This window comes from Egretta garzetta, unplaced genomic scaffold, assembly GCF_000687185.1.
Source record: "Egretta garzetta isolate BGI_Z169 unplaced genomic scaffold, ASM68718v1 scaffold260, whole genome shotgun sequence".
Classification (NCBI taxonomy): domain Eukaryota; kingdom Metazoa; phylum Chordata; class Aves; order Pelecaniformes; family Ardeidae; genus Egretta; species Egretta garzetta.
Genome location: NW_009258662.1, coordinates 1346029 through 1357599, shown reverse-complemented (window position 1 = coordinate 1357599; position 11571 = coordinate 1346029). Strand labels below are relative to the sequence as shown.

General features: G+C 44.4%; 1 protein-coding gene across 1 annotated transcript in view; it reads right to left on the bottom strand.

Annotated features, from left to right (window-relative positions):
• Positions 1 to 6200: 6200 nt before the first annotated feature.
• CHCHD3 (coiled-coil-helix-coiled-coil-helix domain containing 3) overlaps positions 6201 to 11571 on the bottom strand; it is a 170026-nt gene continuing 164655 nt past the window's right edge. Inside the window, exon 8 of the mRNA XM_009648396.2 lies at positions 6201 to 6922. Coding sequence (XP_009646691.1) covers positions 6896 to 6922 — 27 coding nt within the window. The 3' untranslated portion in view covers positions 6201 to 6895. The remainder of the gene's footprint in view (positions 6923 to 11571) is intronic.

Here is an 11571-nt window from a genome sequence, read left to right as displayed (position 1 = left end):
AAATTAAAAAGATCACGAGCCCTTCCCCTACCTATAAGCCCTCGCTTGCTATCAGTCGGACCTCACTTCCCTCTGCAAACGCCTCCTTTATAAAACATCAGGCTCTGCTGTTTAAAGGCAGCTACGGTGGAATATAGATTTCCTGTTTGCCTGCTTTTTAAGAAGATTCAGATTCAAAGACATCCAAGCTGACTTTGACCTTTTCGAAACAGCCTAAGTGTTAATAATATTAAAACTGATAGGGCGAAAAAATCCTCACTATCTGACATAAGAAACAGGAGAGAGATCCAGTAAATTCTCATGGGCAGCCTGGCAAAAACAGTTCCCGTCCATTAATGGGTCTTTGGTGCCTCACCTCTTTGCCCCCTTTGCCCACTAAACCCTTTGCAGAACCAAACCCCTGTACCTCCAGCTCTGGAGCCCTCAGCACAAGGAGGACATGGACCTGTTGGAGCGGGGCCAGAGGAGGGCTACTAAAATGCTCCGAGGGCTGGAGCCCCTCTGCTCTGAGGCCAGGCTGGGAGAGTTGGGGGTGTTCAGCCTGGAGAAGAGAAGGCTGCGGGCAGAGCTGAGTGCGGCCGGTCAGGGCTTCAAGGGGGCCCAGAGGGAAGGGGGGGACAAGCTTTTTAGTAGAGACGGATGTGACAGGACAAGGGGTGATGGTTTTAAACTGAAGCAGGGGAGGTTTAGACTGGATCTAAGGAAGAAATTCTTTCCAGTGAGGGTGGTGAAACACTGGCACAGGTTTCCCGGAGAGGTGGTGGGTGGTTAAAGGTGTCCCTGCTCCCTGCAGGGGGGTTGGATTGGGTGACATCTAGTCTTGATGACCCTTCCAACCCAAACCATTCTATGATTCTATACCACAAAATTCTGAACAACTTTGCAAGGAGATGATCTGGTTTAAGGAACATGAGAACAGTTTCTTGGTATCGGGTTTTATGGAGGAGCGGAGAAGTGGCCTCCAACGTTTGCCAAGTCCCTTCCAGCCCTGCTAATTCTATATAAGCAACAGATGAACACAAGGAAGAGCCTGCTTAGCTTGCAGCTTACTTGGGAATTTGATCCGCTTCTTGCGGCTCCAACGCCACCTCCCGAATGAGGACTTGCAGTTTGATCCGTGCAGTCACCCTTGCTTTGGGATAACAGGGACAGCTGCTCGGCCTCCGTCCACCTGCTGCACTTGCTAAGGAAGGAGGGATGGCTTTCCTGTGTAGGGTGGCCAGAAAATAACGGAGGTTTCATATGGCAGCCGAACAGACCCTCACCTCCGTTTGCTGGCTTGCACCCCAAGCTGGTAGAAATGCCTCCATTAAACCAGCAAAGCAGCCCATGGGAGAAGGGATGTGGAGGATCTAATACAAGGAGTGGTGGAACAACCCTCATCTCCCAAGAGCAGCAATGCCATGGGGACGCTTTGAAATGGTTGCCCAAGAGGTGCCCCCAGCGGTCTTAACAGCATGTAAAATCTTTGCAACAAATACCACATCACCCCTGGGCTGTCTGCTGCATCAGGTCCTCTCCTGGCTACGGCGCAAGCACTTTTGGATGTCATTGGAAGGCGGCTCAAACGTTTTTGTACATGAGACCTCTGACAAGCAGACCTTTGAGGGTTATTTTTCCTCCAAACCATCCCATTCTTAGCAATGTCAGATGCTACTTCCCATAGCGGATGGAGAAGGGTTAACCCGGCCGGGGGGTTGCTGCAAGCACTGCAATTCACCGTGTTCCCTCCAGCACTGAGTGTTCTCTTCCCAGCAGTTACTGGCTTGAGAGAGAATCAAACTAATTACCTTAGTAATTACTAAACTAATTACCTCTCTAATTACCGAGAGTCTTTGTTCACAAGGAGCAGACATTCTTGCAGAGGAGCCCTGGCTCAGCGCCCCATGCTCTCCGGGAACTTGCCTGGCTCTTTTACAATGACTTGAAGATGCAGGTCCTCTTCAGGCCACGGTCCTCCTCACACCATATTCAGGATATCTCCCTCTTCCTCAGGCAGGGGTAGATGCTGATCAAGCTCCTTGGCTGGCACAGTGACCGTTTTGCTGCCAGGCAGACTGTGGAAGGGCACAGTACCTGTGCCACCCATAGGTTTCTCTGGTGGGAATATCCTTAGCACAATGCTGTGGGATCACCACCACACTGATGATCCAACGAGAGACACCCTTTCCTCCAAGCCCTACTTGACATTGCTCCCTCCGATGAGAGCAAACGGGGAGGTGACTTGAGATGGCAGACATTCCTCTCCAGTATAGAGCTGGAAACAGCAGGGTGTTCACCCAGCAAAACCCAACGTGAACATCACCATCAACTTACATCCCCTCCCCAAGCTTACTCCCTCTTTGTTTTCCAGACCTCTATTTCAGTCTTGCCTTGGGCTCTCAAGAGCCAGGGTCTGGTAGTCACTCGCCACTCTTCTGAACTTCAATGTGACAGTGGGTGCTCAGCCCTGGAAACAGCCCCCAGCTCTTTAAGGAAGAATCATTGTCCTTAAAGCAGGAACACAAATGGTTTCATTAATGCTGATCGTGACCTGGAGATGATTTCATATGAAGAGGTGTTAGAGCCTGAACACAGAAAGGACTCTCATGGCTCATTGGGGTGTATTAAGAGGAGTGTGGCCAGCAGGTCGAGGGAGGTTCTCCTCCCCCTCTACTCTGCCCTGGGGAGACCCCACCTGGAGTACTGTGTCCAGTTCTGGGCTTCCCAGTTCAAGAAAGATGAGGAACTCCTAGAGAGACTCCAGAGGAGAGCAACTAGGATGATAAAGGGACTGGAGCACCTCCCCTACGAGGAAAGGCTGAGAGAGTTGGGCTTGTTCAGCCTGAAGAAGAGAAGACTGAGAGGGGACCTTATCAACACATACAAATATCTTAAGGGCGGAAGTCACGAGGATGGAAGCAGTCTGTTTGCAGTGGTGTCCAGCGACAGGACTAGGGGCAATGGGTGCAAACTGAAACATAAGAGGTTTCAGTTGAATATGAGGAAAAACTTCTTTACTCTAAGGGTGACGAGGTCCCTTCCGACCCTTACGATTCTGTGATTCTGTGGCTGTCGAATGGACGCCCACCTTATGCATGCCCTCTCTTGTGCTCTTCTTCCACAGTCCCCTTGCTTGCGTCTTCGGCCAACTTCCTAAACGCAGTGTCAGCTCAACACAAACCTTTGCACATGATGAACTGACCAGCTGACAAAATCCAATTCTGCAGCTATTTGCCTGCAGGTGAGGACACCGAACGCAAAGCTGCCTCGCTCTGTGATGAACGGCTGGTTTTGATCAGGGATCTTTAGGCGCTCATAGAATAGAAAGATGCATATAACGAAAAGACTAGAGATAATCGGTTTGCCTTGCCCAAACACGATCAGGATTCGCAGCCGGAGGGAAGACCTTGCAACGGTTTGCAGAGAAGAATATTGTCTAGAATTTCTGTTCTTGTGGAAAGGAAAACAAAAAGGATAGAAAAGGGAAAGGCTTCCCCTCCTATCACTTCTTCAGCTTGAGAGGTGAGATGTAACTCCTTCAGATGGAGTCCACCTGAAACACCATTCCCCTCTACATTCCCTCAAAAAGGGCACAGGATCTGAAGGAGAACTCGCCATCTGAGCTGTAAAATTTATCCCAACCCGTAGCCGTTTCCATGTTAAGGCTAATTCCAAATATCTGTTTAAAGTTGCAATGCAGGGATAGCCTAACAGGTCAAAAAAAAAAAACCGTCAACACTGCGATGTTACGAGATCTGTCTCATGCACGACTCCTGAGGAAACGGAGTCTGGAATTTGAAAGAGCCTAACACTGCTAAATTACATGAGAGTAGGATAGCAGTATTTTGACACCACTCAAAAACTTGTGATTTGTTCCACAGACACTGAGCACAGAACAACGAAAAGCTTTGGTTTCGCTGTTACAAAACTGCTTTGCCATTGAGAACCCCAGGTAAAATTGCCCTTTGGTTACCGCCAATCAGAGCTTGTGAATCACAGAATCCCAGAATCGCAAGGGTTGGAAGGGACCTCGGGAGATCACCCAGTCCAACCCCCCTGCTAAAGCAGGCTCTCCTAGAGCATGTTACACAGGACATCGTCCAGGAGGGCTTTGAATATCTCCAGAGAAGGAGACTCCAGACCCCCCCTGGGCAGCCTGTGCCAGGGCTCGGGCACCCTCAGAGTAAAGAAGTTTTTCCTCATATTCAACTGAAACCTCAGTTTGTGCCCATTGCCGCTTGTCCTGTCGCTGGGCACCACTGGGAAGAGTCTGGCTCCATCCTCGTGACTTCCACCCTCAAGATATTTGTAGGTGTTAATGAGGTCCCCTCTCAGTCTTCTCTTCTTCAGGCTGAACAAGCCCAAATGACCAGCAAGAACATCTGAAATCAGTCTCTACCATGGGCAGAGAGTGTCATGCCTTTATCTGTCTGTCATTCCTAGAGAGTATCATCCCTGTCATCCCTTCTGAGATCAGGACCCACGAAGCTGAGTTCAAACTCTCAGTTTGGCAGAGAGTAAAAAGAAAAGAGAAAAACAAGAAAATTCAAAGATTTTCTATCTTGAAATGAAGCTACAAGGCAAGTCTTGGCTGGAAGAACATCGTCCCCAACAGACTGGACCCAGCACTTTTCCTCCTTTCCCCCAGTACCATAAGCAGTAAGCTGCAGACACACACTCCTCTTGCTTGCGCTTCTTCAGATCCTATGAACCTTGCTTATTTTTATTATGTTTTTAAATATCATCAGTCCAGTTTCAAAAGAAGATATGGCAAATGTCTCTATTTTAGGCAGACCTACTGCTTCCTTGAGCTGAAATGTCCAACAAAACCTCTCAACTCGGTTTTCGAACGAACAGTGTCCTGCTTGATGTCCATACCAGCAAGTGGGGAGAAGGAAGAAGTCAAAGACTGACAAAGGCCTAGGATGCAGGCACACAGAAGGAGGGGTGGTAAAGGCAGAAGACATGGCAAACTGAAGCTCACTCCAGAAACGTCCAGAACTTTTGCTCTACTTTAAAGGCAAAAGCTGTCCACAACGTGGACAATTTGAAGTCTACACCCTGTTTGCCACCATCAGCATCCCCCAAGCTCAAGCAACACATGCTCGAGATGTCGCTACCGATGATACAGAAGATGTTTAAAGAACACAACATCTCAAATGAAGCCCGAAGCACAGTTGGAACAAAGCAAGCAAGACTGACTCCCATTGCTCAAGGCTGTCAGGATGGGAAACCAATAAACATTTGGCAATAACAGAGACCTTCCTTCCCGACATAGCTCTTCTCCTGATTTTACAATCATCTGGCCTTAAAAACGTCTGCTTTTCCTCTATGCTGCATTTTTCTGCCAATTCTAAGTCTGGCAAGGATGGATCTGCCAACTTCTTGGCTCTCTGTTACAAAAGAGAACATTATAAAGGAGAATTTGTGAGTTAGCTGATTTGTAAACACTACAGCAAGTCACCATGTAAACATGTCGCTTACGCCCCTATTATTTCTCTCAAGCAGTTTACCTGGCACCTGACGTTGAACTCCAGAATCTTCCTCTCCTACCGATACTACAGTTGCTTCACATGTAAAAAAGCCCAGCTTCTTTTCATAGCATTAAAAAAAAAAAAATCCTTAATTAAACAGTACTCACCAAGCATCTTGATAATTAGAATAGGAGAATCACTGGCAATATTTTGAATATGAATGAGATCCGCAGGTGCACTCGCAGTTGTACAGTAGGACGCAGTTCAAACGTAGCCAATTAGAGAAACAGAACAGGTAAATAAATAGCAGAAGCTCTAGACACATTGCTCATTTGACACCGTTACGATCACTATTGCGTAAAAACCTTTTCTGAGATTGCTTGATAAGACGAATGCGGCGGTCGTTATCTGAACAAAAAGAAAAATTAAGTGAAAGTGATTACTTGCGTAAAGATGGCTTTAAGCTTTGGGCGCCACACGCCCTTTCATTCACAAGTACTTTCCAAGAAAGGAAGCTCTGGTGGTGCATGAATCACAGCACACTATCACGTGGGAACCTTTTAGGTTGCTGTGATGGAAAACAGTTTTATGGAAGTGCGGTTCCTGAAATCAAGGTTGGTTATGCATAAAAGTCTACGCTTTAAAGCTTCAGCAATAACATCTGCTGGGAAAACATGATTGACACAGCAGAGGGAACACCATCCGCCTCTGAGAAGTGGAAAGAGAGACAGACTGAACCATCAATCTTGTGCATAAAATATATTTATTGTTGGTACAGAGCGAGGCATGTTCGTCAGTACTTGATAGGAGTGAGGAGCACAACAGAATCATTTCACGTAAATAAAGGCCGTGTTACATCTTAAGTGTTGGATCATTAACACCATTCCAGCAGAAGGCCTGGAGAGAGACTTCATTAAGTTAACATAATTTGTCAAATAAGTTAAAGCACAATTTACGTCATTAAACATTGTAAGGGAAACTTTAATATGAGCAACGAATACGGTGAGGAGCAACGGCTGAGTGGCTCACGAAGTACCGCCACGTCCCAGCACGCCAAGCGTTACATACCCGTGCCTTTGACAGGGAGAAGTTTTTCAGGAGATTCTACAATGAAATAGCAGCATTTGAAGGATATTTCCCCTTTCTAAGGTCAGTGAAAGGTTCTTTTCTTTTCCATCCTTCAATCACCAATAAGTGGATTTTACTAAGACTGAACAGTATCTTCGGATGTGTGATTTCTGATGTAATAAGATACAGGTCTTGGCTTTTCAAATGGTCACACTGATTGAGCCGTGATGGCTGTTGCTCTTGAAATGGCTCTTCCAGTTCTTCTCTTTATTGGTCTGCCCTATAAATGGGCTGTCATATCATTCTTGGGAAAAAATGCTCTTCTGCTGAAATTAGAGTTGATGGTCTTGTGCTTGATTTGGACAGTGCCTTTATCCTCCTCTCCCAAGCATGCTCTGCTAAGAAAGTGGTCAGGGGGGAAGGGAAGAAAGAAACACATATTTCAATAACTGAGTTACTCCAGAGACGTTTGGCTACAGTTCCTTCTTAGGAATTGCAATTTTTAAAATTAAAATGTAGAAAAAGAAACATTGTCAACATACACATCATCACAGAGGCGAGTCGCAGAGGCATGATAAAGCTATTTGAGGACTCAACAAGCCAGCCATTTGGAGGCCTGAAGAGCTGCAGGAACGATTCCTTTTCATCCATCAGCTATCGTGGCTCTAGTCGTGCTATGGCTATTAAGGAAATTAAAAAGTCTGACCTTAAAATAAGATAAATCCTGTTCCCAGCAATTACATACTCAAGGAAATATATCCTGAAGTCATACACCACTATCTCCCATCCCCACCTCCTTCCTGTGTTGAGTCATAATCAAAATCTCGACAGTCTGAACATGTTGCACCAACCTTGTGCTTCATTAATCACCTCCTGCGCACAACCAGGCCACCAAGAGCTAAAAGTATACAACTGTCAAGTAGTCCAAGGGTTACTCCTCCTGCCACACCAGAGAGCTCTGCCACCAAGGTCTTGACTCTTCAGAGAGGTCCTGGCCTCTACCATGAAAATACAGACTTGCAAGGACAGCATGTAGGGCTCTTCTGAGAACTTCCTACTGCCATGATCTAGAAATAAAGGGTCTGCAGAAGCCAGCATGTATGGATACTACTTGTCTAGATCCGTAAGGAGAACAGAAAGCGGGATCTAATAGGACACTGACAGGCTAGGCAGCAAAAGCACGCTGGAGGCCATCTATGTTCACTGGAGGACTATGACGCTGACTAAGGCAATCTATTGTTCTTGCCTACAAATTCCACGAAATGGGGAAGACAGTAATTATGAGTCTCCTTGTAAGAAATGGTAGGAAGTGATATGATAATTTTTAGGGCTCATGTAAGGAGCAAACCCAAATGTAGACCTTGAAATCTTACAGGAGACCTACAAACAGCTGATTCAAGTATTTGAGCAGCAGTATCTGGCCAGGCAGGGCACATCATTGTCTTGCAAGTCAGGATTGTCAGAGTCACAGAAGTTAGGGCTCGGGAAAATGAAAATATGTCACGTATGTCTTCAACCAAATTGTCACAGTATTTCTAAAAATAACCTGGTGAACCAGTCATGTAGATCAACCAGTATTTCTGCAAGGATGAAGAGGTCTACCAAGGAGCAGAAGAGTGTGCATATGAAAAGATGGTAAAAGTCCTTGTGATCACAAATATTCTCCAGAATCCATGGTAGAGAAGTACACGCTGACAAAAGGAGTCAGTTCTATGCTACCCAGGTGCTATTACAAATAAAAATATGGGAAACTTTTATTAGTTGACAAAATATCCAATTTGAGTTTGACAGCATCCCCACGGAGATTTCTGTAAAACTGATGAAGGCTACGTTACCTGAAAGACTCTTTTTGCAGAAAAACTTACAGAAACTTGCTCGAAGCCATCACTGGGCTGAATATTAACTTTCCATAAATTTAACACTGCGTAAGTTAATGCAGGAAATTCCCAAAAGATCTGAGAAAAATCGTGTTACTTTTATTTAGTGTCCTAAGGAAAGAAATTGCAGGTATTTGTACATCACATGCCTATTTCTGCCCACAAAATTTTGTCTTCAGACAATTGGGAGTGTCCCAGGGCTTGGGTTAGTCTACATTTTGGGGTTTTTAAATGTTCTTTACTGACTCTTTCCCTTTATCATCACCTACAAATTCACTTCATGTGTTTAAATTTTTTTTCTTGTGTTTTTTTTGTTACACCAACATAGGTGTGAAGGGATCCTGGTCTGACTCTTCCATAATAAACTTCCTTCAATCAAGGTAGTGTTAAATGGGGAGCATAAAAGACAACCCCTTTTTATTATGTTTCAGTTCAGTGTTTCCAGCTACACTAATTTTACATATTTTTCTATTAGATTGGAAGATGGTATCTAGTAAAAATACTGGAGGATGAGGTTAAAATATGGTTTTATTCTGCCTAGGATGCATGATTAAGGACCACTCTATCCTACAAATTAAAGTAATGGTTACACGGCTGACGGATAACATTTTGTAGCCAGGCTGTCAGACACCAGCAGCTGTTGGCATCATTCTTTGAAGTACTTTTAAATCCCACCTGCCGGCAGAGGCTGGCATCCCTCTGAAATTCAATGGTCTCATAGGAAACTATTGCACAGACTTCATTAAGCGATAGTCTAGTTGTATTTCCATATAGGAAATTAGGACTCCCTGTAGCCCAGGGAAAAGAGAAGGTAAAAAAAAACAAAACCAGGTTATTTTAACAGCCACCTTGTCCATATCGGTGGACAGCAGACTGGGATAAGCAATAAAAATGCCACTGGATGGTCCCATATGGTGACTGGTCTGCCTGGAGTTGCTTCAGCAGTGGGAGTACAAATACACGCCACAGACAATCCTAATATCGACCCCTTAATGGCTCCATTAAGTAGGTTTTTCTCTCCATTACTATTATAATAAAATGCAAACATTAATAATAGAGTTTAATTTATTTCACTAGCTTCTCATGACTTTGGGAAAAGATTTAAAGTGACAATATACAACAACGTGTCAAACTCGTCTGAATTAACAGCTCTCCGGGCCTTTCTAACAAGGGGAGAAAAGGACAGATAGAGACATGAGATTACAGACAGGATGAGAAATAAGGAGCATACAGAAGAGAGGGTGAGATAATTATAAGCAAGATAGGAAAGAAAGAGGAGTCAATAAATTCAATTTATGAAAAGCACAGAGTGTGCTCAGCCTGAGCACAAGTGCCTCGACTCACCGCCAGGAAATCGGATTAGTTAACTTATTTGGTTTTCAATATCTTGGTCTATTCCCTCTAGCAAATTTTCTTCTTTGTTTGTTTCTTGTAGCCAGTGTCAGTTAACTTTTTCATTTCTGAATCTGGTATTTATCCCACTCCTCTTGTCTCCCAAGCAAGTAGGTAATTTTGCAGTGTTTTATAACAGCGTTTAGGAATTATTTCAAAATAACTGTTTTGTCTGGACCTCTGGGCAATCAGTGAGTAAAAATAATTACAATTACAGCTGCAACACATGGAGGATGAGCTACAGAGGACTGATGTTCATTATGAAAAACAATTGTTCCTGCTTGCAAATATTTCCATCATAAAAGGCTTCTCTTCCTCTGTCATCATAAGAGAGAAACCTCTCTGAATTCTCATCTTGAAGCATGTGTGCAAGAGAATGAGAAGCATTTAGGAACCACTTTTAACTACTTGACAGGTTTGGTTGAAGATCTTCAAGAAAAAAGGTGTTTAAAAGGGTTCAAAAACCTAATGCTCGTATTTATGCAATCTCCTTTTCCAGCACCTTCAGAACATGAATTAATTCATCCTCATCAGAGTCTTTTGAAGAAATTCCTATCAGATACAAACTTTAGTTATAGCTAATGTATCAGTAATTACTCTCAATTTTCTAGTTACTTTTAAAAATAAGATAGAACTATAAATACAGTAAATTAGTGTTCCAGATGATGCAAGCCATGGTGAAAATCTAGTTCACTACATAACAACCTGATATTACTCATTAGCTTTTTTTTCTAAAATGTCTCAGAAACACCCATGGTCCAGTAACTTCAGACTGGATTTTGGAATACAAAAATCAAACTAAGAGAAAATGTAGAAAAAATAAATATACACACCAATTATTGTTTGTCATAGTAGGAATTCATTACAAAACCCCCCAGCATTCAATTTAAAGAAAAAAAAAAAAATACAGTTCCAAAGGTCATGGAGAAGGGTACAGCTTAGGGAAGAAGGGGATGAGCAGAATTTGCTGGCAGGAGCCAAGGCAGTTCCTGCAACCTGGTTGCACTGCTCACGCTTGGGTGTCTGATGCTCAAGCATCGTTCCAAAATTAATAAAGTGTCAGTAGCTTTATGAAAGAAAGCCTCAGGCTAGGAGATCGGGACAATTTTTCATGAGCAGGGCGATCTGGTAGGCTGTAGAGTTTTTAAGGAAATGAAGGAACTTGGAAGCTTGGTGCATTAACAAGTGGGCAGGAGAAACACCAAAGGATCTACTGAAGGAGGTGATTTTGAAAGGGGCAGGGTGATCTCACTGACTTTTGTATCTCGTCACATGGATCCTCTTTGAAGTTTTCACTGATGCTAACAACGCTTAATATCATAAAGTGATTTTGGAGCTGCCCAGCCAGCCACAAAAATTGTCCTCATCCTGCATCATTCAGAGAACAACCGCGCTACAGCAGTTAGCCAAGTTTGTCTTCCAGCCTGTCCTGGTTTCAGCTGGGACAGAGTTAATTTTCTTCCTAGCAGCTGGTATGGTGCTCTGTTTTGGATTTGGTACCAGAAGAATGTTGGTAACACCCTGATGGTTTAGTTGTTGCTGGGTAGTGCTTAGGCTGGCCAAGGACTTCTCAGCTCTCAGCTCTGCCAGGGGCACGAGAAGGTGGGAGGGGACACGGCCAGGACAGCTGACCCCAACTGGCCCAAGGGCTATTCCATACCATATGACGTCATGCTCAGTATATAAGCTGGGGGGAGAAGAAGGAAGGGGGGGATGTTGGGAGTGAAGGCGTTTGCCTTCCCAAGTCACCGTTACGTGGGATGGAGCCCCGGTGGCCT